General features: G+C 47.8%; 1 protein-coding gene across 5 annotated transcripts in view; it reads right to left on the bottom strand.

Annotated features, from left to right (window-relative positions):
- ARVCF (ARVCF delta catenin family member) overlaps positions 1 to 26567 on the bottom strand; it is a 140402-nt gene extending 113835 nt beyond the window's left edge. For all 5 annotated transcript variants that reach the window (XM_074159666.1, XM_074159664.1, XM_074159667.1 and 2 more), the window contains exon 1: positions 26328 to 26567. In XM_074159666.1, the coding sequence (XP_074015767.1) occupies positions 26328 to 26543 (216 nt within the window). In that variant the 5' untranslated portion in view covers positions 26544 to 26567. The remainder of the gene's footprint in view (positions 1 to 26327) is intronic.
- Between the last annotated feature and the right edge of the window lie 742 nt (positions 26568 to 27309).

A 27309-nucleotide genomic window follows, 5' to 3' on the forward strand; every position in this document is an offset into this window, starting at 1 on the left:
TTTAATAGCCTTTATGTAAAAAAAGTCCAAGTTTCTGAATCACCTATGTAAAACAATCAAATCTGCCTTTTTTTTTTTCTTCTTTAAACTAATAACATAGTCTTTTTGTTGTATTCCAGTAAAGCTGCCTCATTGTAACCAGGCATATTGCACAATGCCAGTTTTCAGGCTCCAGTGTCATTGGGAAATTCTCACCCGAGTAACTTCCATTCAGCGCCAGCCAAGAGCATTAGGATACGTATTAAGCCGACGTGCCATTACCCAGAGCACAGTGCCCGAACCAATCCATTCCCAACAATCAGTGAGGTTTATTATCCAGACCCAAAACTCAACGCTGAGGACACATCTTTGAAGTAATCTAGAATACCGTCACTGGGAGAAAGTTTTCACTAAAGCCACCTTCTTTTCAGCTTAAGTTATTTTTGCCTTTTTTTTTTTTTAAATTAAGCAAACAAAAATTATGAGAGAAATGATGCGACAGAAAAAAAAAAAAAAGGCTTGTATAAAGCACATAATGCCTTCTGTTTGCAACAGACTGAGAGCATTCGGTAAGCATTTCTCTCCCCGCCCTCTCTGTTTTTAGGGGAGACCCTTCCAGGTAACGAATCAACTTTTAGAAGAGATTTGTGGGTGAGCAATGACTCCCTTCTTGGTGCAGCCTCTCTCAGGCACCACCGAGCAGGAAAATCGATAGGACGTGGAGCAGATGTGACAGCGAGCAGTTCAGACACCAAACACCCCCTAAACTTGCACACGTTTTTTTAATCTTCCCTTTTTGGTACACAGAGAAGAGCAACACAAGGTTGAGATACGCCAGTCGGCAAGTTTAATGCAACTTTGAAAGATTTATAGGGTTTCTGTTGAAACAACTCTCCCTTTCCCAGACTTCCCGAAACCTCACTCCATCACACAGCCCTGAGACAGCCCAAAGATCTTGCACTGACCCAACTAAGCAGCACCAGCCGATCACCCTCTTCCATACAGGGCCGCTAACGGGTTTTTAGTGATGAAGAGCGGAGGGGCAACAATCTGTTCAAGTCACACAGAAGCATCACACATTTATCTACAAATTTCTCTCGTGTATTTTTTTCCACTATCCTGCAGAAGCAAACCAGACGCCCTATACATGTGCAGAAGCTCCTGACATCTGTACGTCGTGGGCGATGTTTACTACACGTGTTCCACTTGCCGTGGCTCTTACCACCCGGTGACGGCGCAGGGATGAGCATCTGGACGCGCCACTGCTGCTGGCAACGCTGCTCCAGGTCCCGTCTCCAGCCCCGGAGCCTCGCACGCCTCCTGGCACCTTGCCTGCTGGTGTCTACACCCACACAGGGCAGGGATTATTTACCTCGCCAAAACGTTCAGAGACATTTAACCTGCCCAAGGACCATCCAACTTGCCTCCCTAGAGGGGAGGGGATGGACATTAATCGTTATAAAGTAAGAACAAGAAACTCCTATAGCTCCTTCTGCTCTCTGCTCTGGGAGGAATGTGCCCAGCTGAAGAGGTTCCAGCAAATACCCTGAGCTCTCAGAGAGACCACGAAGGGGAAGGGACCAGGGGGCACACATCTCCTGCTCTAGAACCCTGAACGGAGCAGGATGTTACAGGATGTCCAAATACACCTTTTTGCTTTGTATTGCTACGTTATGTTATCTAAGAATTATAGAAAGTTACCCAGGATTCAAAGCAGCAGATTTAGAGCTTGTATCAGCTCAGATTTTGCACACAGAAATCTTAAAAATCATGTCACTCACTGGGACAGAGAGCGCAATTTTTAGTTAATTTGTCCCAAACCCCAAAGTAACTGTTTCCTTATGTTCTCTTCTCACAGAGGCAGCAAACACACACAGAGGATGGCAAATTAACCACACTTTGCTGTAAGTAACACACCAGAGCGGGGCTCCCCAAGACCAGAGCGGGGCTCCCCAAGACCAGAGCGGGGCTCCCCAAGACCAGAGCCAGCACCGAACCCTTCTTCAGCCTGGAGATGTGCTCTCAGAGCTCGTACCGACTCTCGGCAGCAAGAGGAGCTCTATACCCTTAAGTATGGATGAACTTTTTCACTGATTTTTTCAATCTAATAAAAACAAGCCACGCGACATGGAAGGTGGAGAGAGAGAGAACCAATCAGACAGCCCAGGAGTCTTTTTTCAGATCCTTTCTCTAGAAAAATAAATAAAACCAGGGAGCCTTATGGCACAGGAGGTTCTATATGTTCTTTGTAGACCTTCCAAGCGCAAGAAAGAAAAATAGAGACATGGACCCGGGCGGTAACGATGCCAGTGACCACATTCCAAAAGCCACGGTGGAGTTAAGGTACCTCACTGCTACATCAACATCACGCTGCATCCTCTTCATAGCAGATGGGAAACATGGAGCTGGAATTATTCAAAACCTCTGGAATGGAAATCTCACATCAATTCCAGGAACAAGCAAAAAGAGTCTCAACATTTCTCCACTTGATCGGTATCTGTCACATTTACAGGAAGACAAAAAAAACCCCATTTCTGTTCCCTCAAAGTCTGGAACTTTCCCAGGGAGCATTTCCCCAGCAACGCTCCTCCTGCACTTGGCGAACTAGTCTGCTGCCGTTCCAAACGCCTCTGGAAACACCAGCAGGATCCACACACCACAATTAAAAGCTGGCGGCTGCTCAACCCCACTGCTGAACTACCAAATGTTTGTCCTCCAACTACTGCACAACAATCCCCTCCGCAAAAACGCCCCCCAGCCCTGCCTTCTCCCGCGGCAGTGCTCAGCTCTGGAAGTTTGCAGTTGTTGGAACTAAACCTATCACTTTCTGAACCAAAACAGTGAAATCCACTTGAATGCCTCTTCCACATTGCTTAAAGCATCTCTCTACTCTTTCCATATACTTTCAGGTATGGTCTGAAAGTTAGATTTCTCCAGCACCAGAAGCACTGAGGTTTTCCCCGGGATAACCCCAAAGTTACATTCCCTTATTTCCTCGCTGCAGAGCACAGTGTCCAGGAGCTGGAAGGCGCTTGCCTTTAGCTCAGCAGCAAAGTGTCGACAATCCCTCCAGAATTCAGTCCCTGGGGTGGAACAGCAAAAGGATCTCCTAACAATATCTCTAGCCTTGACCAGAAAAGCAACAACGTCCCTAAAACCTGCCCATCGTTTCTCCTCCCTGCTCTCCCCGGGCTGGCAGAACCGTCCCTGCACACCTCCGCGCTCCTGGCATCCCACTAATGGGATTGCTTTAAGAAGGCCAAGTGTGCAAGCACACACTCCACGATCTCTTTTTTAAAAGCTCTTTAAAATCCAGCTCTTCATCAATCATCATTATAAACCCTCTGCGCTCTCCGCCCGTGTGACCTGACTTATTCGGAGAGCAGCTTTCGGAGGTTCCCATCCTGCAAATCAACCCCCTTCATCAGGCACCTTTAATCCCACGGTCCCAACTGCGGGTTAAGAAGCACCTTCTCACGGATGCTCTTTATATCTGCGATATATTCTTAATACTACAACAGATACCTGCTCTCTGTCACACTTCTGCGCTTGTTTAACCTTTACATCACTGTTTTCTAGAATTAATTCCATGTAACTTCTAACAGGCTGTCTCCACGGTATTGACACATCGCCCCATATTATTCTATGTCGACATTCCCAGCCGCTGCATGGGAAAGCGGGTCCCGGATCAGATCCTAAATCGGCAGCCCCAGGACTGATGTGCTGCTGCTCACCGTATTGATCCTCGCTGCTGCCAGACACCGCAGCGCCGCTGATACGCTGCACACCCCCTCCACTCATCACAACGCAATTAAACCTCTCTAACAAGGGAAGACTGAATCCGAGAGTGACACCGTTACCACCAGATGGCTGAAAATTCAACTCGGCACCAGCAAAACCACCTTTCTCCACTATCAACACCCGCCTCTTCACCGTCCCTGCTCTCATCTTGGTGGCAACTCACTGGCCACCAAAGGGAAAAACCCCCAAGACACCAGAGAGCCCGGATCCGGTCTGAGCCTCCAGCCCCGGTGTGATGGAGTCCTTCGGTACCCACGTGGATGACTTCCAGTTCTGGAAAACTATAAAGAAAGCCAAATTTTTCAAAAGCACGTTACAACACGCCAGGCAGCCAGTAGCTCCCAAACTCCCCTGCCAGTGGCCAGCGAGCTTCTTGCTCTTACACAAGGCCAGCAAGCTAAAGGAAGAAATATTTGGCTGTTTGTGTTGTTTTGTCCCTCCAAAACAAGGAGTACCAGGCTACAGAGGTTTAGCTTCTCTACACCTTACAGTACCTCAATAGACAGCTAAATATAGTGAAATGGTGATTATTTAGCACATCTTTAAAGCAACAATTTCCCTCCCAATTAACTTCCAGTTCCTCAGATTAATTATCTACTCAAATTTTCTTGATGCACACACTGCAAGAAGCCGAATGCATTTCCTGTAAATTAAATTGCCTTCAGAGATAACGATGCTCGACTTTGACTAAGCAAAAATCAAAACCCCGTTGCACTCAACCTGCCGGGATGGGTACGAGGCAGAGACCAACGTCCCTGGACAATGAAACTACGGAGCTCGAACCCAAACCAGAGGCTGCTTTTGCTTGACCCTAACACAACACCAAGCAGCAGTTCTTCACTGGCCCAAGTAAGAACAAAACTCAACCAAAAAAAAAAAAAAAAAAAAGGAAAAATCAGTGATAATCACTATTGCTCGTAACTTCAGCCACTGTGGCCCTGTACTCAGGAGTCGTAATGTCTATGGAGCCTGCAGATGGTCCAGACCTATTTCTGTCACATTTAGTGACAAAGCTCCTGTAAATTTCCATAACACCTGATTGGAAACTTCAGGAGAGAAGTGTAAAGCAGAGCCTCTGCAGAGAGATGAAGAGCTTCCCTCTCCATCAGATCAGAAGTAGCAGAGGGCAGTTGTGGCTCCACGCTGGTGCCCTGGGGGCAGGAAGAAGAAAGCACATAGACCTTTCTCCACCCAGAGCCAGGAGAAGACTCTTTCCAACAGCCCCTTATTTTCACTTGGCATTTCTTTATTCTCCTACTCTGCGGCCTGATCCTAGAAGGGGCAGTGCTCCGAACTCCTAGGAACAAAGCAGGAAAGCTGTTCAAACTCTACCTGCCAAACGCCCTCCGCTAACAACAGCGGTTGTGTTAAGATCCTTACTGGTGTTAAAATCCTTACTGGAATAGAAACCATCAGCATTACCGGGAGGTGAGTCCCAGAGCCGCTTCTCCATCCCTGCACAGAGCGGAACACGAGGGGAAAAAAATAAATACAAGTTTCTTACTACTCAAACCTCTGTCATTTGAGCACAACAAAAGGGAACTCTGAGAACAAAGCGTGTCTGAAATCAAATATCTGCTAAAAGCTCACACATCTCAAGCCTGTCTAGGTTACTAACGAGGTGTAAGTGGAAACGCAGAAGCAGACAACAGAGCGAAGGCAGGTTAGTGCACTATGCGCTCAGCTTATAAAATATTTACGCAAAGCATCTGACCATTGATAATACGCACTCGGACTGAACAATAGGCTGCATATAAACAACTTTTTTTTTCCCCAGACCTTTAGCGTATGGGTATCGGTGGGGGAGGGAGGAGAGGAAGAAAGTTAATTTAATAAAGAAACAACATACACACAGGGACAGGTTCCAGATTTTCACGGTGCAGCCCCTGTAAAGTGTATTTGTAAGATGATGCACATTTTAATTTGCAAACAGACACAGGTACACACTCAGAGATTCTCAAACCTTAACATTTTTGAGGAAACATACACGAGAGGAACGATTCTGCCAAGAACAAAGCTCCGGCGCTCACTCCAGCCAGCAGGGTCAGCCAGACAAACCAAACACGTCCTGCTTTAATAACTGACGAAGCCCCCACCCCAGCTAAGGCAGGCAGGCAGCTGCACCACAGCATCAACACACTAAATTACAGTAGTTTTAATTCACCTGCTTAAAATTCAAACAAAGCAGTTTTTTTAAGAAGGAAGAAAAATACCAAAAAAAGAAGGGCAGGTAACAGAAGTGAATTTAGTTTCTCTTCTTCTGGATCACACACTTTGCCAGGTTCCCGTGACCTGTCCCATGGATAACGCCTTGGGAGGCTCCCTCCCCGCTCCACAGCTCAGGCCAGGCAAGCCCCGAAGAACTCAGCCAGCAGGAATAATTCTACTCAGAAACACCCGGTCAGAGATGATCATCATTCACATGCCTTGCTCCTATGCTAAACAGGCTGAAATCAGGCAAAAGCAAGTTCTGCAGGAGCTCATACAGCGCCCCAGGTAACACTCACCCACCTACCGACCAGACAGGGGCTCGTGTGCGGGAAATGGTCCGTCACATACCTGTACCTGGAATAACATTCATGGAAAGGTGCGATGGAGACTATAGGCTCCAGCTACAAGCTTGTGAAACTCATGTCAGGCAAGAGACAGGCATTTCACACCCCTAACCCTACATTGCCGGGTTTGTAAGTAACTGCATTTGAATTAAACCCAGAAGAGGAATGAAAAACTGGTGTTACATTACAAGTTTTGTCTTGAGGTCCTCCCCCCCCCCCCAGTAAAGCTGAAACATTGATGTTATTTTTACAACCATGAATAAAAGAAATGACTTTTCTGTTAGCGAGGGTGCCCGGGGTACTATCGCTCGGGGTGCTATCGCTCCCACGACAGCATCCTTCTACCTGCTCAACAGGCACCCACGGGGCGGGGGGGGAGAGGGGAAAAAAAAAGGAGCTGGGTCAAGTCATTAAGCTGAAATCCCAGGAGGTGAGCAGCGTCTTACTTAGGGAAAGACTCATTCAAATTTCATAAAGCTATTGAGTGAGTAAGGTAGGCAGAGAGGATGCGGGTATCAAAAGGGGAATTACTGATGACCTGAATTTCAAACCCAGGAGTCGCCCACAGAGAGACACTGACTCACAACCAGCCCTGCGCTGGGAGGAGCCGCGGGAGAAGGCTGCATTCTGGGACTTGTCAATTAAAATTAAGAATGAAATAACTCTGTGCAACGGTGCTGAATGGCATTTTCTCTGGAGAGACCACAAGTTCAAATTGAGATTTCAGCTGTGCAATCAGATTCCCATTCTTAACTCTTTCATCCCCCGTGCAGTTGATGGGCTCCCCACAGCCGCCCCTTCCCCCTCCAGCCCCCCACCAAATCCAGAGAGGTTTCGGAGCCCTGTGCCCACCCGCAGCCCCGAGCCCGGACGGTGACAGAACCGCCACCACAATTCGTGAGACAGCGGAAAGGAAGAGCCGTTCTAAATTCCCACAAGCACTACCAGGACCGAGTCTGGAATTTCAGAGACCAGTAACACAACTGAGAAGGACACTGAACAGCGCACTCTGGTCTGTTGTTCCAACTACTCAAACTCTGCAACGGCTTTGAGAGGTTTGTCCTCCACAGTTACCAGGGCCAGTATTTAGTTTATTCTGCCCCAGGGAGAAGTCGCCCTCCCTCATCTCACCCATCTTTAAAAAGCATTTATCTGTAATTTACACCCAGGAGAAAGCTAATTCTCCCTGCCCCTTTAAAAGAAAACTGTGGATTTTTTTAGAAGAATAAAACAAAACACTTAAGGGAATTTTAAATACAGGAAGGAGGGATAAGAGCATGGGGGAAGAACCCAACAGCCTTTGTAAATATTTCTGTGACTCCAGTTGCCAAAACAGTATCCACATCGGATACCTCGGGCCAAGTTTCTTGGAACACAAGAAAATTCAAAGAGCAACAACTCCTGGAACACCCTGCCCGTGGCAGTGTATGTATACGGGCGGACCCAGCACGGTGGCTCTTCCTCCCCATCCCAAGGGCGATGTTTCCCCCCACTCTTTTTCTGGGAAGTCTCTGGAATCCAGCCGAGCTCGGGATGGGTGTCACACAATATTCGCTACGCCTCTTCCCACAGGCGGCAATGGAAGAAAATTACATTTTATTTGAGCATTGATAAGTCTGCATCGGCACTGCTAAATTGAAATTATGAAGTGTCAGTTTTGTGGAAGAAAGAAAAAGCAAAATCAATTGATCCCTTGTAACTGAAACACGAAGAAAAAAAAACAAACCGAAGTCTCAAAAAACGAGAAGCAGAAAAAGTCCCTGGATTAACAGTGTGCCACACTAGATTTACAGCAACGCGCAGGCAAATGGTTGGGTTCCTATCGACGCACCAAAACCAGCTGCCAGATTGTCAACATTGTTCAGCGCATTGACACAGCACTCTCCAACTGATCTCTAATCGCACCGGGAGTTGGCGTGTACCAGCTCGAAAGCTTAGAAAGCCTGTCCCTCATTTTGGTTGCCCATTTAGCAGCAGTTTTCTATTTGAAGATTTAGCCCTTGAGGAAATGGTAGGAAAGAAGACATTTTTAAAACCAACATATTAAAAAGGGCCAGAACATTTTCAACAATGGAACTGAACAACATTCTCACTCTCGCTTCAGTCTCGTAGAGTGGAGGGAAATACCTATTTTTGTAGGTTGAAATACAGAAGCTGCAAATACAAAGGTCTGTTGCTATCACACAAATAAGGAATAAGCACTTCTTTGCACCTCCTCGTGCTGCTGCAGCCGCAGAGCAGGGTGTAGTGTCACCTTCTGTTTGCTTCGTATGTACTCAACGCTACCCAAGGAAGCCTTTTCTTTTTTTTTTTCTTTTTTTTTTTCCCCCGCTATCTCCTACATCCAAAATGATTGATGGCTGCTGGTTTTGATGTAATTACAAATGGCTCTTCCCTCCAGAAATAACCTGCTAAAAAGAATATTGTACCTTAGAAGCGAAGCATTACCCTCAGCAATTGCCAAGGGTAAGCACTAACACACAGCCCTGGTAGGACCGTGCCACGAGCTGGTGTCACGGCTGTCACTGACAGATGAAAAGCTGAATAGGAAAGAGAGAAGGAATGGGATGGGATAAGATCACATCATAAAATACAAGATAAATGTGTCGCCGTGACCAAGATGCATTCCAACCTCAGGTAATAAAACAACATGTCATGGTAGAAAGAGAAAGAACGCCCCAGATGAGATGAAATTGCTAAGGACAAATGTGAAATGTTCCTCATCTAGCATACATTTACATACATTTACTCACATTTACATATGCTAATGTGAGAAATACCATTTTTTAAAACTCTTGTAAACATACCAGAGTCCATTCCTTTTGGGCAGAGAGGAGAATGAAGAACAACAAAGTACAATAAAGTCATTAAAAAGCAGGGGATGTGGGGGAGGAGACAGGAGCTGGGGCATCAGGTTTTGAGTCTCACACTGCTGGGACACAACCGTCCTGCAGAGGGGAACCGATGCCAGAAGGAGCAGACAAGAAAGTTTCCATATATTTTATTAAATATCTATTAACTTGCCCACCAGCACTAGAAGGGAAGGACGGGCTTTCCACACAACTGATTCACTGAAGTTTTCCCCCTCCTTGCAAACCAGGCACTGGGTTCATCTCCAACAGCTCCGAGACTACACAAAGTGCTTTTGAAGGTTCCAATGCACGTGTGAACCAGGGCATTACAAGCTCTTGAATCCTTCAGTTCTGGGCATGTGTAAGTATTGGCATTCTGATGCCCCGGCAAGGTGAGAAGGTCACAATCTCAGGCTGATCAGGAACAGGGTCCTCAAGTGCTGCTTTAGGAAGGGCTTTCACCTGCCCCGTCCTTACCCAAATGAGCAACACGTGGGAACGCCCAGAGGGAACCATCTCAGCAGCAAAGTCCAATCACCTCTTCCATGAGGATCATACCACTCACATGATACGAAGACCACTTCTCCTCAAATACGGAGATATGACTGTATTTATAAGGTCCAGTAGCCAAAAAAGGGGAGAGTAGCCAGACAGTGAAGAATTTCTTTTGCAGCACAGCAGCTAATTTCAAAATATTACCAACTCAACCCAAACAACCAAGGCATGGTAATGCACGAGCCAAGCAGCCTTTAGGGGAAGCAATGAAAACATAGAGCTTTTGAAGTTACCAGCACAGAAATAACCATTCCCTTTCAATAAAGGCAACTCTTTGTCAGTAGTTACCCTTAAAAAAAACAACAACAAAAAAACCCAACAAAACACACACACAGCTGAAGAGTGTCAGCAACCCAGGAGTCCAAGGGGCCATCTCATGGCCACAGGCTGTGAAAGCAGCGAGAGTTAGGTTTTACAATAAGCAACATCAACACGTACTTTATAAATAAAAGCTACAAAGTCATTCTTTACTTTCACAGCAGCTGGCATTTAAGTCGAAATCTTTTACAACCCAGGAAAAGAGTATTTATAACTGTTCCCTCATTAGAGCATCATAAAGAATGATCTATAAGGAGTCACACTAAAGCTCGTGGAACCTGTGTCTGGGATTCATCGGAGACTTGCAATGGCAGAGGGATCACCAGGACAGCCCAGCTGGGAAACACTGGTCTCCCAAAACACATTACTGGTTTTGCAGAGGAGCCGATAACCAATGTAACTGAGGCAAGGAACATAAAGCATCTGCTGGATTAAGTTTAAATGCTAATACATTCCTCCTAATTTAATGTATACGAACAATAGGAGAATTATTCCCGTCACCACTGGTACCATTAGGAAGAAGGGCTAAGAAGGACAACACACTAAGAGAAGTCAGGGAGGTGACTGGGAGCGAAGGCTGTGCTTGGGAGAAGGTCAGGGTGGGCTGAGGCAGCACCAGAGCCCTTGCTCCACAGAGTTTATGCCAACGGGAGACAGCGGTGCCACGGAAGAGCTTCTGGTAAAAAGAATTATGGCCTGGTTCAGCAGTGATTTACAAGGATTCAGGAAGATGTGGATAGAGAAATCCAGCCACCTGCATAATCTGTTTTACGAATAAGTCATTTCGTCCCTTCAAAACAAGTAACTTGGTTTGCATCACCATAAGGCAGCACCGTACCAAGTACAACAGAGTCATATACCGGTTTCCTTATCAAGCCTGTCTCCACAGCTACTTGGAATTCAACGTACTTTCAATAGCCTGTATTAAACTCCATCTCATGCAGATCTGGAAAGCTCTCATCCCTGCACAACTGCTGGATGACGCCTTTGTTAGATCTCACACCCACCGGGTGATGCCCTCCTGCTGCCGTGCCCGAAGCCAAAAGGGCCTTTATTCCCCTCACACTAAATTCGCCCGAGAATCATCTTATGAAAAGAGAGGGATGCAAATAGCTTCACATGCAAAACTTGCTAAATTAATTTGAAAGAGTTTACAAGTCAAACAGCAGAATAATCGTGATCACACACAGGAACCATTTGCATCTCCGGGCTCTACCATCCATAAACAAATTGATCTGCATATCTTTAATCAGCTCCTTAACGAATTACCAGTTTGTAAGTTGAAAAGTCTTCTGAACCTTCTGGATGATTCAGATCAGTGTTACACTACACACAGCTCCGGAGTAATGCTACTCAAATTAAACCATCTTCTCATCTCCTCCGTATATCTATTTTTATACACACACACACGAAAACACATTCTCTACAGTATAAAAATAAGCCCTCACATCCTGGTTTCATTTCAGGCTTTCAGGAATAGCTCTTTCTCTGAACATTACAATAGTCTGGCTGTGAAAGTTTTACTAAAAATAAAAGTTCAGAGCCGTGCCAAGCAATTTAGCTTACGGAGGCAGAAATTCCCAAGCTCAAAAATTCTCCAGGTTTACTCAGAACAGCTTTCACTTCATTTTTTTGAATGCCAGAGAGAAGTGTCGTGATGCTGAGGGGAGACGTGTGGGCTCAGCCAGGAGGGAGAACTCGGGCACTTCAATTTCCTGCTGCGAGCAGGTGTGGGCTTGACTCAGAGAGGCTGAGAAACCCCGGAAAGTAATGGATTTCCACATTACTGCAGTACACAGGGAACACCAAGCCCGTGGAATCACCACCCCTTGGTAAGACAGAAGACCTTGCCTGCCCGTTTGCAGATACAACTGTTTACGATTCCTCGGCGAAAGTGAGATTTTAGCCCCTGCAGCTCATGGGCACAGACAAACCCCAAAGCCTGGCTGCAGCCTAAGGAGATCCACGGGACACAAAGGACACTGTGAAATTTAAAACTATCAAAGGCTGAGTTTCGGTTTCACTTTTATCCCAGAACTGGAAATACAAATCCTGAGACTAGAGAGAGTGTATCAGGGACTGCATTCACTCCTAAACCCCTCCTCTTGCTATTTATTCCATGGCTGGGACACGGGGAGGAATCACCAGGTCCCCCTCTTCCTTAAAAGGAAAAATCAAACCTCAAGAAAACCTACTAATAAAATCCTACATTCCATTCCTCACTAGAAACAAAACCTTTGAACATAAACATCACCTGTTATCCTTACGGCTTTATTCCTCCCTGGTTTATCTTCCATAATAAGCATTTCTACATTATGAAAGACCTTGAGTGTACATACATTTTAAAAAAAAACAACAAACCACAACCAAACTTCTATTTTTAGTAAGTGCAGTGTAACTTAAGCAAAAAAAAAAAAAAAAAAAGCATCCAGCCCGAATTCTCCCCACACCCCAGCTCCTTTGGGACAGGAGGCAGAGCAGCTCGGCTGTTAGAGGCTACAACCGCTGGCAAAGGGTTTCCTTTGGGGAGCAGGGGGGGTCACCTCGCAGACTGCGGCACCCCTTTACCCCAAGGCAGCAGAGCACCCTAGAGCTGGTCCTATACACACACCGGGCAGCCCGCTATGTGTGAGAATCCAGGTGTGCATCCATATGGAGATCCATGTTAAAACTTAAGCTCCCTTCTTACTTGTTTTTCTCTAGCACGGCTTGCCCAGCTGCTTGGAAGATGATGCTGCTTTTGCCTGCTGGATCTCCATGAACCTTTCTTCCACCAGATTTGCATCACGGGCACAGAGTCCCCTCAGGTACCTCACTAACGCACCGACCACCCTCCCATCCTGCCAGGTCTCAGATCTCATACTCCTCCCCATCAGTAGCGTCCTCCAGCTGAACGCAGCAGGGATGAAGTGCTGAGGAAGGACGGCTCTGCTGAGCTCGCTGCCGGGATTAGGGACGTTGGAAGAGTATTTTCTGAAGCAGGAATAACCCAGAACCGAAAAGCTTTTGGCAGAAGTTACTTGAAATGACTCCTTTCCCCTTCACAACTTCACGGCCCTCAGGCAAGGCAGCACTTTGGGTTTCAGATCAAAGCTCTACGTCACACAGTGACTGCACGTATTAACAGTTCCAGACTTCAAGATCCTTCTGAATTTCCCGAACTCTATACTTGCAGAAGGTCGGACCGCAGACACCCAGCACAGACCCCGCAGCTTCATCCCCCGTGGGAGGGGAAGGGCCGAGGGGGAACCCAGGAAGGTGACGCCTGCCCTGCGCGCTCCTGGCCACGAGAACAGGTCTCAGCATTTGTCCCTTCCAGTCCCCTTCCCTTTTTTGTCCGTATGGACCGTATAGACTCACCATTCACCTCAAAGTCGTTTATCCATTTGGCTTAGTTTTACTTAATTGTGATCATTAAAGCTAAAAGATTACTTACGAAAGCCCCTGTAACTGCACAATAAGTTTCTCTGACAACTCACGGTTAAAAACTACTGCCTCTCATTAACTACAGCATTCTCTAACACGCTGGTGTGGTATCAGCCTGATCACTTATACCGCAACAACACCTCAGAATCAATCAGGAACCCCTCCGCCACCAGAAGAGATGAAGTAACACAGCTCTGCCTGATCCTCAGCTATGACAGGCAGCATGGAAATTAAAACCATGAGATTTGTTTTGTTTTGATAAGGAAGCAGAATTTATAAGTTAACTGAAATGCGTGACCTGAAGTGATTAACTATAAACTTCCACTCTCACTCAAGCTCTTCTTCCCATCAGGATAGAAAACCCAGAAGATGAGAACGCAGCTCTACTGCACAGGCCAAGAGACATTAAATGCACTTTTTTTTTTTTACAGTTAGCGTTTTGCTCCTTACCTCCGGGGTTTTTTTCCCCCTCACATATTGGAAAAAAACACCCCAAAACAAAGTCCCAAAGAGCTGCTAACAGTATCCATCTACCCAAAAGTCAGCAACCCATGGCACGGAATGACAGGAACAGTAACTCGGGGTCGGGCGGCAGGAGCAGGACCAGAGGCACCAGTAATGTCCCTCCCTCCCCAGGGAGCCCACAGCCAGCGAGACACGAACGAGCACCCAAACCACAGCAAGGCTCCATGTCCCTGTCCCATTCCCCCCAAAACCACAGCAGGGTTCCGTGTCCCCATCCCGTCCCCCCCCCAAAACCACAGCAGGGTTCCGTGTCCCCGTCCCATTCCCCCAAAACCACAGCAGGGTTCCGTGTCCCCCTGGCAGGGACTGGCCACGGACAAAGAACAATCCCTGCAGGCCCAGCCAAAAGAGACACTGTCCCCTCCAGAGCCACCATCCCATTTGCACACAGAAATCACTCAGGCTCCTGTTACCGAGCGGGACAAGTCAAACACAGCGCAATTGAACCCAAGGGAAGCACCTCTAACAATCGCAGGGCACTGAACCTGCACGGAGTCACAGATGTATTGTCAGCGATACATTATTGTTGCATTTTCTTACCCTAAACCACTCTGTTTTACACTAAACGGGCAGAGAAGGAAAAGGAGGGTTGAAAACGTAACACCTGACCCTAGTTTGAGGAGCAGCTCTGCCCTGCCACCACCCCAGTTTACAGGGTCTCCCGAGGCAGACGAGGGAGGTGACCAAGGTGAGCACCTCCACGCTACAGAGCCTACAGGATCCCCCGTTAGTTAAATCCAGCCTGCAACAGCTTCACCCTGCAGCGCCCAATGACACTCCAAGGTAAAGAATAATATTTGAAGTCTTTATGCCCGGATTCCATTATAATTATCAAGATAACAGCCAAGAGGGCTTTTTGTTTAAGGTAACACTGAGAGTGAAAACCTGAAGTTATTTCCCTGCCACGTTCAGCAACAAAATCAAAGCGAAAGCCATGGAACGCCGTATGGGAAAAGCAAACACTAAACAAAAGCCCAAGAGCAAAGCCTTCCTTGCGGAAAGCCCCATTTCCAGCCGCTCGTGTCACGGAGTTCCCGGGATGGTTCAGCGCAGGGAAGGTCAGGGAAAACAACCGCCTGCGTTTTGGGGCGTTTCTCCGGTAAACACACCGGCGACAAACGCAGAGCCTCTCCCGCACGCTCCGCTGGGAAGCGCGGCTCCGCTTTCGCTCTTAATTCTCCGCTAAAAAATTAACGCACCGATGGGGAGCCCCCGAGAGCCCCCCCCCCCCCCCCCGGCCCCGCCGCCCGCGGGGACCGACACAACTCGGGCGCAAACCTGTGTGAGTTCCGCGGGCATCGGTGCCCGCCGCCGCCGCCGCTCCCACCGGAGAACGCCCGACCCAGCCCCTGCTCCGGGAGCCCCCTTCCTCCGCCGAGCCCGCCGCGACCCCCCCAGCCCCCAGCCGAGCCCATCCGAGGCGGGGAGAGCCCCGGCCGCGCCGCTCCGCCGGGAGAGGGACCGGCCCCGCCGCCGGCTCCCACCGGGCAGGGCTCTGCCCTCCGCCGGCTGCCGGGGGCTGGCCCGGTCCCGGGGAGGCGGCTCGGTCCCGGGGGCGGCCCCGGCGGAGCGGGCTGTGCGGCGGCCACGCCCGGCGCGTCGGGGGAGCGGCGGCCGCCCCCGGGCTGCGGGACCCAGCCTCCCCGGGCCCCCCGCTCCCGGTGCCCGGCCCCGCCGTGCCGTCCCTGCGGCCGGGGAGGGGGACACACACACGGACGGACACCCACCGGCGGCGCCGCCGGGGTTCCCACGCTCCCCGCCGGGTTATACAGACAAAGAGGGGGGGATGTCACCGAGCAAAACGACTGCCGGCCGTGCCCCCCCGTGTCGCCACCCCCGCAAACACAGCCCCCCCCCCCGGCACACCACGGGGTAGGAACAAGGAGAGGGAAAGCTCTCGGCTCACTCCGCACTCACCGGGAGATCGATGCCATTCCCGATGCGCTGGAGAAGGACGATCCTCCAGAACAGCCTCCTCCCTGTTCCATCTCACGCAGATGCAGCTCCAAGTACAACTGGCCTAATTTCTTAAATCCATTCACCTGCCCGCAAACCTCTCTGGCTAAATTACTCATTAGCAAAGGGAACGCCAGGTGTGCTGTACCTTGCATCCGCCACGCTCTGCAACAGAACCCGGGGCGTCACAGCGTGATACCGCCCCGTTCTCACATCCATTTATTGCTGGTAAACTGGACGTACCCAGCTTTTAATGTTGGGCCTTCGAACGGGCAGCGAACCTCCGCCAAACCCCTGGGAAGGAGGAGAGCCTCCCATACCTCCTGTTCTAGGATCGGATCCTCCTTTCTGCCTTTTCCAAGAAATTGCAGAAAGGGTATCTATTAATAATACATTAAAACATCAAGTCTTATAAGAGCGAGCCCTAAGTAGCCGGGTGTAAACCAACTTTAACTGAACATGACTTTCCCCCCTGGACCCACCGGAGGGACATGAGGCCGTGCCCCCCCACGGGCAGGGCAGCGGTGACGGGGTGTGAGGGGCACCAGCCCAGCCCCCCCAAGTGCTGAACCACCAGCACTGCCCCAGCCGAGGGCTAACGGGGGCTTCTCCTCCCCCAAACGAGGTTCCTGCAGAAGCCAAAGCAATAACTAAACCCACCACTGGAACAGCTGGTGGCTGAACAATGGTGATTACGGAGTGAAAGCTGCTGGAATCAAATTAGAGACTATCCCTGGAAAACAGGGCTCACCAGAGACAGCGAGACCAGCCATAAAGCAGAAAGGAAGCCACACCACCGTTTAATCTTCTTTAATTATCAGAATAGGCGCCTGTGCACAAAAGGGTCTTTTCATCCCAGCTTCAGGTTCCCTGATAATTCTAAAACATACTTCCAGTGTCAGTGTAATTAACATGTTAATTAGTATCAATCCTACCAGATCAATATGCAAAGGTAGCATCTCCTATACCGACATTTAAGACTGAAAGGACTGTTTCAGACCTATTTAATCCTAATTTCAAATTTCAGCCTTCCTGTTACAGCTGATGTCAGAGTTCCAGCTGAGTATTAGAGCTAAGGCTTTGTATTTTAGGGGCAGAGAACAGGGCAGAGATACGTCACCCAACTCTATTCCTAACTTGTTTAAAAATAAATGCCATGAAGGATGACGAGGGCAACGGTAGATTTTCCACAGGGTTTAGCTGAAGCAAACTGTTTGCTCCACTGGAGGGAAAAAATATGCTCCAAGTCTACCTACAGAGGAGTAATTTACAGGCAACTCATAGCGGCCCTTAATAAAATACTCAAAAAGGCTGAAGCAAAGCAAAAGGAACGCATTTCGTATGAGTCTCCCATATTTTTGTACAACACCCCCCCCCCTTCCCCCTGTCCAACTTTTCTTCAGTTAACAAACCCCAACAGCTCGACTCTTGTCGAGGCGGCGCTGGCACGGAGCGTGGCACATGGGGCTGTGCCAGACCCTTACACACCGCCACAGGAGGGAACGGAATAAAGTCCACGTCCATCGGGCACCGAAGCAGCTGCTCTCACACACGGAACAACGGGACCGAACGCCCCCCTGCCCGGGAGTCTCCGGTGGTGAACCCACAGGTACCGGGGCAAGCCACGCCAGACCAGCCTCGCTGAATGCTGATGTCCCACCTTCTGGAGTCACGTCGTCATTTAAAAAACCTAGTTTTCCTTTCAAAAATATAATAGATGCCTGTACGCCTTCTGCTTGTAAAGTCAATTTTGAAAATGTTTTGACTCAAAGCCAAAGATTTATTTTTTTTAAAAAGGGAAAATACATCTCGAGTCCCCATATTTCTTAGCCACTCGCAATATTTTACCAGGTCATATAATTCTGAATGCTGGAATTTGGCAACGCTGAGGTAAAAGAACTAATTACCTAAATAAGAGTTATGGATTAGATCCCAAAGGTTACACTGAACTTCCAAATTCTGGCAACAAGCGCTCCATCCATTAGTACCAGACTGCTGACTGCACCACAACCTCCCCACTGCCCTTTTTTTTTAAAACGAACTTTAATTTCTTCATCTGGCACATTTTTCCCAGCTGCAAAAGGAGGGAGAAAACCTTCTTTCTTCTCTCTGAGAAATTAAAAATTTATAAATAGGATGGGATTTGATTCTCTGGAAGATGGAGTAGTAGAGTATCTGGGCCAAGCTCTCTTTTTTTCTATTTTCTCCCATTACCCTTAAAAAATTCTCCGTCACTGGTGCTGCACTATAGATGGAGCTGCTCTCAGGGGCAGGAAAAATGGAATGGTTAACAGCTCTGCCTGGAAAGGTACCCTACGGCTTCAGCGGCGAGTGACTTCCATCAGCCCCACAGAGCGGATCCGGAATCCCAGGGAACCATATAACCACAAAAATCCCGGGTGAAACACCGCCACCACCCGCGGAACTCCCAGAACCGACAGCCTCTCGTCATACCCTGCCCAGGGTATCTCCCCATCCTTCTGAGAATTCCGTACAGCAAATAAACAAGCGAGAGAACCGAAGAAGAGCACAGCACGATGCGTCAGGGTGCACTCCTGCAGGGATTTTCCTACAGCCAAAGGGAAACAGAACATTCTATCTCCAAGATACGTTTTGAAATCTTTTCCATTAGCATTTCCATTATTTTTAAATAGATTTTAAGAGTTACATGAGCCCTTTCAAAGCGCCCGTACCTGCTCTAGAACGGCTGTGTGACTCTGGCAGGACAAAGCCACCAGGATATTTCTAACATTTCCATCAATGTGGTTTTGACAATCCTTTTGCTTTCACACTGCAAGGGTAGAATCGAAGCCAGACTGTGTCCATCAGGGAGCAGCTGTATGGAAACAGGGGATGATTCCGTGTGTCATCCTTATCGAAGGAACCATAGGAAAGAAGAGGATCGCAAGGCTGAAGACCAACATGGCAAGGAGACACCTTCTGTGGAGGGACACCATTGGGCGTTTCAGTGGGTTCAGAGGATTGTCATTTACATACGAACCCAGCTTCCATCTTGCTACATCTAATATCAGTCAACTCCATGTCATCCGGGCTGTCATCTGACAGGACGAGAGCAGGGACAGCCTGGTGACAGCCATGCTTACGTTAGACATAAAGGACAGAGGAAGCTGCATGTCACCGCGTATAGGTCGCAGTGGAATGAATGACCTATGCTTCTTCCCAGCAGCTTCATTTAGAGAAGAATCAACTAAGTTTTACAGGGATAAAAATAGAAAAACCTCCTCTGGTTTAAGAAAAAAAAACATTAAAATAGCATAACATTTATAAGAGAATGACAACAGCAAGGGAAACAAATCAAATTTAAGGCTGGTACTGTGACCATAATTTCATGCTGTAGTTATTGGAGAGGAAAACAGAGACACTCAAACGCAGGAAAGACAGACCCAGTATTGACCATCTCTCATTTCTGAGATTCTGTGTTGTTCTTTGGATTTTGCAGATGATTTGTGCTGTATTTCAAGCTGCACGTTATGATCGCTTGCTCAGAAGACACCAGCTTCCCTCATCCAGAGGGCAAAGATGTGGCTTTGCCACCGTGTGCCAAATCAATGGTGTCTGCACCGTCCCCGATTCCTCCGGTACCTGCTGTCGGCCCCAAGCCCAGCCCACGGGGGCTTCTGCAGAGGGAATCAGGGCTCTGCCTATGGAATTGCATTCCAGAGCAAGTTTCTTGTATTTGAAATACTTACATATGAAAATAAGACTGCAAAAAGGAAGAGGAGCTAATTGAGATGGGTTAGGAACGTGGCGACTGGAGCTCTCTCCAGTCTTTAGCTACAGGAGTCTGAAAACGCGGCTCTGCCAGTGGCTAAAGATAGGTTTTAGATCAGGACCCTGAACCGAACTCTGACAGCGTTCGCCAGCACTTCCCAGGCACCACAGCTATGCTTAAAAAATACTCTTCAGCTAGTAATTTGGTAGCATATAAAGAGAAGCAGCTTTGGTTTCTGGCTTTGGGGTTTTGTTTAAAATATATATAGAAAGAGTAAACCGTGACATTTACTTAAATCAAAGGCTTTAATTACAGTTGGCAGGTGGCCCCAGGCTGCCCACGGCCATCCTGGGCCGTTTTGTTCTCAGTGGCACCGATGACTTCAGTGAATCCCTCCACGTCGGTGACAAAGCCAGAGCATGACTTGAGCCATCCCCAGGACAGGCTCCGGGATTCACGGCTGCCATCACAACCCACCACTCACCCGGGGCTCGCTCAGCAGCACCTCCCGAGAGCTTAGAGATACCGGGGAGACCTGAAATGGAATCGTAGCTAATTTTTGGTTTTCAAAGCCCGGTTGAACCCTTCAGCCCGAAGCTCGAAGGGCTCAGGGGAGAGGAAATTGCCCATTTGGCCGCTCCTGGGCTTTAAAGTTTCTTGCAAAAACATTCCTGCTGCTGGGAGGGGATGTGCAGGGGCAGGGGCTTACGGAGCTCACCCGACTCCCCAGCGATTCCGTGTAGGGATAAAGCTCTGCCTCGCGCCCACACCGACGGATCAAGGCCGGTATTACTGACCAAATCTTTTCCCAAAATCGGGAGATACGGTGCAAAAAGGGTTTGCGACGGTTAAAAATCTTTCTTCCCAGAGATCCCAGCTGAACCAGTGCAGGAGTGTGCTCGGGAACTGAAACGTAGAAGTAAAAATCTGAAAAAGCCAGTACAATGAATCCCATCGAGCTGCCTGAGCTGAGGAACAACCAACCAGCAGAACACGAAACGTAAATCACAGCTTCACAAAGTAAGATGTTTCCATGTTAATTACCAAGAAGCAAATGTGGTAAACAAGACTAGAAAGTTCTTTTTTTTAAAAATCCTGTTAAACCTGATATTACTCTTTAATGTTTTAATGTTTACATTTGAAGGTTCCTGTTTCAAGACATTTTTAATAATTCCTTGCCGTTGCACTCGCCGGTCTCACAACACTCGGAGATGTCACGCAAGGAACAGCCCAGATGCCTGTTCACATTCTGAGGTACACACAGCAAGCAGAACTTATTTTTTAATGTGTTTCTCTTATATGTACTTCTAGAAGAAAACATAGTTCTACTGGTAATGTAAAATCAGGGAAAATAATTATGAAACTGCGAATTTGTCATTCAAATGAAAGAATTTTAATTTAAACCTGGCACAGCTCCAGGCCGGAGAGGTTAACGGTCGGGGAAAACTTCTCTTTCACAAATCTTGGCAAACAAAGTAAGAAAATCCCTGCCTTTCAGTTGCTTCCAAAACCTAATTCAAGAAAAAAAACAAATAATCACACAAAACAAAAGAAGTTGAGACTTTTCAAAGCAAATGAAAATGCAAAAATACTCCTGAGATGCTGAGGGTGAACGCGGCCGTTGCTCTGGGCTGGAACCGCTGCTCTCCTGCTGACAAACATTAGGTGGCACCTGGGGATGCGGCAGGAGCGGTGGGGAGTCAGCGGGGAGTCAGCGGGACACGCGGGATGGGTGAAGTCGAGGTACCGCTGGTGGCGGAGAGAGAAGGGAGGTTTCTGCAAAGGCCTGCATCGCGCAGCTGAAAGATAAATGTTCAACCCGCCCATGTAGAACTATAAAATAGCTTGTAATTAAAGTCTGAAAAAACCTATCATTGTTGCTGGAAAGAATAAACTAACTCTTTCCTTACCAGACAGAGGGTCACTTTCTCAGTTGCTGTATTCCCTTTTTACAATTTTTTTAATGAATCCCTTGGGATCTACTTTTTAAACTAGATTTGCTGACAAAGTTTGATACAAACTTTATACATTTTGATTAAGATGATGAGGGGCCTGGAGCACCTCTCTTAGGAGGAAAGGCTGAGGGACTTGGGTCTTTTTAGTCTGGAGAAGAGAAGACTGAGGGGGGATCTGATCAACGCCTATAAATATTTGAAGGGTGGGTGTCAGGAGGATGGGGCCAGTCTTTTCTCAGTGGTGCCCAGGGACAGGACAAGAGGGAACAGGAACAAACTTGACCATAAAAAGTTCCATCTAAACATGAGGAGGAACTTCTTTCCTTTGAGGGTGGCAGAGCCCTGGAAGAGGCTGCCCAGGGAGGTGGTGGAGTCTCCTTCTCTGGAGACATTCAAACCCCACCTGGACACGTTCCTGTGCAACCTGCTCTGGGTGGACCTGCTCTGGCAGCGGGTTGGACTAGATGATCTCCAGAGGTCCCTTCCAACCCCAAAGCATTCTGTGATTCTGTAAACACTTCTCGGGTATCTAACGCACCAGATCTGGAGTGGATTGTGCTGCCTGCCAGCAGATCTGAGCCCCAGATAACTCTAGTCAGCGAGGTTTAGGTGATTCGCTTATCAAATAAATCCCTTCTGGAAAGGACTTCACAGCTTCTGATGCAGGAGGTCAAATCTTCTCCATTGTTGCTGAAATTGATGCTAATATTCCCATTCACTTTGGTATCCATGTTTTTACCATCTAAGACTGAAGAACGATCACAGGGAAGAAGCTCTAACAAGAAACAGAAGCAGCAGGACATGTAAGCTCTCACAGGAGTACTCCTGGAGTGCCCTTGCCGGGGGCTCTCCTACGATACACCCCGTGATGCCTGTGCCACAGACGCTCTGTTCTCATCAGCCTGGTGCTTTCACATTCCTCCTGCAATGCAGGAAGCAGGATTTCTTTCAGGATGTGGGTAATCCCAGTGGAAAGGCAAACAGCAGGAGCTCCTCGAGCTCACAGTGGTGCAACACGCCGTGCTGTCACCTTGGGAAGTCTCGGTTTGAAACACCTGCAGTAATTCCAGGAGAGCTGCTGAACTCCCGTAAGGTGCCGGCTGCCCGAGCATCTGCAGAGTCTCCAGCAAAAGATCCTGACTCTCACCATAAACCAGAAGTTGGTGCTTTCATGGAGATGGGACAACGTCCATAAAAAAAGGTGGCAGAAGCTCCAGCCTCTGAGCTAAACTCAACTGTGATTCTCTCCAGCCCAGCAGAAGCCAGGGATGGGACATGCATGGGGACATGTCTCCCTGAAAAGCAGCTGAGTAACGGCTTCTGGTCCAGTCCCTGACTGCGCTGGGGTTCGTCGGTGCTGCAAGCACCTCTCAGCACACGCTGAACTCTGAGCCAAGAACTCATTCTCCCATGGGAATCATATTGCCAAATCCCCTCCTCCTTCCCCCCTGCACCTTTGCGGAGCTGCTCACACGCAGCAGCCGAAACCTGACCCAGGCCATTCCTAGAAATTCAGAGGGACGACTCGCAGGCACCGAGTCTAGTGGCCGGGGCCATGGCACAGGGGGCTGCCGGCCAGGAGAAGGGCAGAGCAGAGCCCCGGAGAGGAGCCGAGAGCAGGAGCCGGCGGGAGAACAGCCTCAGCGTCACCGACACCGAACCCCAACTTGTCTATCTATGGGTTCAGCTGGTTTTACACAGGAATTAGGACTATCCCCGCGAAGTCTTGCAACATTTTGCAATCTGCTCAGTACCAGCAGGAGCAGCACACGCACGGGTTAACTACGGACGAGGTTTTTCCTGGGTATTTGGCATTGTAACAGGAGATAGTACTGTCACACCGGGAGCTGTCATGAACCGACAGCGTTGTTGTCTGTACCTGACCTTACCTGTAAGGCAAGAAAACTAATGTCATTTTCCGTGCTGTCAGTCCCTTAATATGAGCACAAATACGTGATACAGCAAAGGAAGCCACGAGGCACTGCAAACTACAACTAATTACATCAAACTTTACACGCAAAGATGGAACTGCATTCGGGATGAGATGGAGAGGAGAAGGTGGTAATCCGGTGACTCAAACATGTAGACAATATTAACGCGCCCACGTTCTATCAAAGCGCTGGAAACGGTCAGTATATTCCAACAGTCTGCACTGTGTCAGTGTGGAGCAGAGAATCTTAAATAAAAGTAATGAAATAGGGACAGAAGGGTTATTGTTGCTCAAACTGCACCTCAGAAAGGTTAATTTGATGGTATTTTTTTAGAAAAGCAATTTGAGCTAATCCTTACCTTAATATAAGTTTAAAAAAAAAAAAAAAAAAAAAGAGAGAGAGAATATTCTTTATTATCAGAAAGCCGTGCTGTGCGGGGTGGGCTCCAGTGGCACCGGCAGCTCTGCACACCCCACATCCCATATCCCTGCCCAGCCTCGGCTCCCGCTGGGAAGAGCAGCAAAAGGCTGATTGGAAAAGAAGTGAAATAGAACCAGGTGGATTAAACCAAATACCTCACACGTGAAGAGTATCAAGATTTATCAAGCTTGTAAAAAACATTATCAACCAGATACTTCAACATGTAGAAGACTCGACAGGGGCTGCTCACCAGTGAGTGAGAAGCTTACTGGACTATACCTGCATTGGTAACGGGGCATTTGCCCAGACCCCCACAGCCTGGGGTTCTATAACAACCAAAAAAAACATTTTTTACAGCAAAAATTAGAGAAGCAAACACAAATACCAATTAACAGACAGCTGTGCTCTTTTTAGTACAACCAGATTTTCCCTTTCAGAAAGAAGCCGGACACGTGGCTCCCAGCACTCGAAGCCGGAGCAGCCTTCCCTAAGAAATCCCTCCCACAGATTCCACTGTGGCCATCAAACAACATGGAAAAACGGCGCCTGGTGGTGGAGATCATTAAAGATCATTTGGCATTCTCATAAAATGGAGTTAACCCTCAGGTTTTGCCCAAATTCTGCTCAGAATAACTAGATTATGTACAATCACCTGTGCAACTTCCAAATGGAAAAGCTACTACCGGAGTTATTTTGTCCTATTGCTGACAAGAGGCGGCTGTGAGGGTGACAGGCAGAAAGCGGTCAGTCCTCACTGAAACGCAGCTTCAGACAGTTGCATTTCACAGCAGCGCATGAGCAATCCTTAGAGACTGCCTTTTGCTTTGTGTACTCTTCACAACGAAATGCAATATATCACAGTAAAGATGACATCGTTATATATTCTGTGTAAGACTGAATGTACAGGATTCAACCTTCATTTAACCACTATTTAATTCATTCTAGTAAGTCGGGGAGGAATCCGGCCCTGACTGAAATGAAAATTCACACAAATAACCTTGCCTTAATTCTTAACTGTGCATATTTAGCTGATCAACCATTTTATTTCATATACAAGCTACTCCAGAAACCTCGACACTAATTATGGACAAAAGCTCCCCCCGCCGTGCAGTGCCCATGAGCTGAGCGCACACAGATTCAGTCCGGGGTCACTTACAGGGGCTGGTTCTCTGTAAGAGTCACGTAGACACCAATAACTTCAACTCTTTTATTAGGTTTTCTTGGAAGTGGTCAGACCTTAAGCCATAACGCTGCAGAAAACTCATGCTTCATCAGTTTTGTGGGTAAGGAATTTCATTCTGCAGCCATTAATCAGGCACTTTGCACAAAGTCATTCAGAAAAAGTGAAGGTGAACTTGTCCTTTTTCTATAAAAAAATAATATGTGAGCACATCTCCCCTCTGCTGAGCAGGAGGGTAACAACCCTCAGCCCCCACCAGCCGCGGCCGGCTCTCAGCCCAGGGCTGCTCCTCGCACGTCCCGTCCCGTGTTCAGGCACCGCTCACAGAAGAGCTGTGCTAATGAAATGTAAAATCTGCCTGAACACAGCTCAATGCGAGTATAATTGTAAAACAGGCTGGTATAATTGGGAAACAACTTTTAGAGTCCCCGTAGCCTGGAGTTTCTGAACTGAACAATGTTTTCTCAGGAAGCAGAGCTTCACAAACGGCCCTATTGCTTCTGCATGACTTACCTTGCGTGTCGGAGGGATTGGAGAGCTGACGTAATTTGGCCATGTAAGTAGTTTGTCATTGCACATTTAAACAGTTAAAAACCACATATCACGCAAAACAATATTTGGAAATCTACGGCTAGCACCAAGCCAGTCTGCATCATTAGAATGAAGTCTATCAAATCAATAAACATGAGAAACAAATATGAAATCCTCCCTACACAAACAATAAGGCTTCGCAGGAGGGAACTCCCTGCTTTTCATGCTGTTCCCTCTATTCAAAGTCCAACTATTTCTAATGGAAATTCTGTTTGCTATGGAGATTATGATTCAGCCTTCTTTTTGCAACCCCGGCACATCACCACACTCGCAGCAAACGCACAGAGCTAGAGGAGGGTGTGAAGATCCCTCTTTGGGGTTTAAGCTCAAGGATGCACAGATGTTTAAAAGCATCCCATGAACTGAGGGGGAAGTAAAAGCAACTTCTAAGCTAAGGCTCTGGTCTGAGCCGGGAAATGAATCGCTGAAGCACAGCAGCTCTGGGGTACCAGAAGACAATGCTGATGGCAAACGTGATGCACGGGACTCTGGAATGGGAAATTCTGGTGCGGGTGGACTTTAGGAAGAGGTAGAAGGGGCAGGCCGTTACCTGCAGGACCAGCTGCTGCCAGGCGGTGGCCAGCGGTTGCCCGTTGCCAATGTTGCAGATGCTGAGGCGGTCGGCGGGCGGGTTGGCACGCTCCAGCTGCAGGGAGACATTGCGCCGCTCTTCCTCCAGCGCCCGGGTGAGCCGCTCGAAACGAGCCTCCTGCTCCTTAACGGAGGCTAAAATGCTGGCAGCGGACCTGATATCATAGTCATCCATGATTGTCTGCAAATCCTCCCGCCTGTTGACTGACCGGGGCAAATGGAAAGGGTTAGGTGGAAGGGTGGGAAGGGCACGGGTTAAAAATAAAAATGCACATTGTTAGTCACCCTGCTAAAGTACTGCTCGCTCTAAGAAGCAAACTTCAGCGCTCTTTGACAAGAATTCCTCTCCGTCCATTGATTTGCTTTTAAACTAAAAGTAATTAATCCAAGGCTTCCCTGTTCAAAAAAGAAAAAAAAAAAAAAACACCACAGGATCACCTTGGAGAGAATTTATATTTAATTCCTTTGATCTTTTTGCTAGAACAGCTCTGACAAGGGTTTTCATCCCTCTTGCAAAGCTAATTTCACTGTGCAAATAATAATGGACTCAAAATAAATATATTTAAAAATAAGGCTTTGGAGGGAATGAGGAACACAATATTTCTCATTATAGACACCCGGAATTTTTGTCTTTAACAGCATAAGTGAGAAGTTTAACATTTTTAAAGACAGAAACTTCACGGCACAATAAAACAGTTGTGTCCATTTTTTTCCCACATGAATGGACACCTCTCCCCCCCAAATGTAGCAGACAGTAGCTGAAACTAGTTTTCATTGTTAAATGATAGGAGTACGCTGTAATATGGAAAATATTTTCAGATGCAGACAGTGCAATCGCAGTTGAAATGCGCCCGATGGTTTCAGCGTGGCAGCCAGAGCAGCAGTCCCTCATGCAGCCGTTCGCCAATAATGCAAATGAAAAAGCCAAAATCAATCATCTT

The sequence above is a fragment of the Numenius arquata genome, chromosome 16 (genome assembly GCF_964106895.1).
Source record: "Numenius arquata chromosome 16, bNumArq3.hap1.1, whole genome shotgun sequence".
Classification (NCBI taxonomy): domain Eukaryota; kingdom Metazoa; phylum Chordata; class Aves; order Charadriiformes; family Scolopacidae; genus Numenius; species Numenius arquata.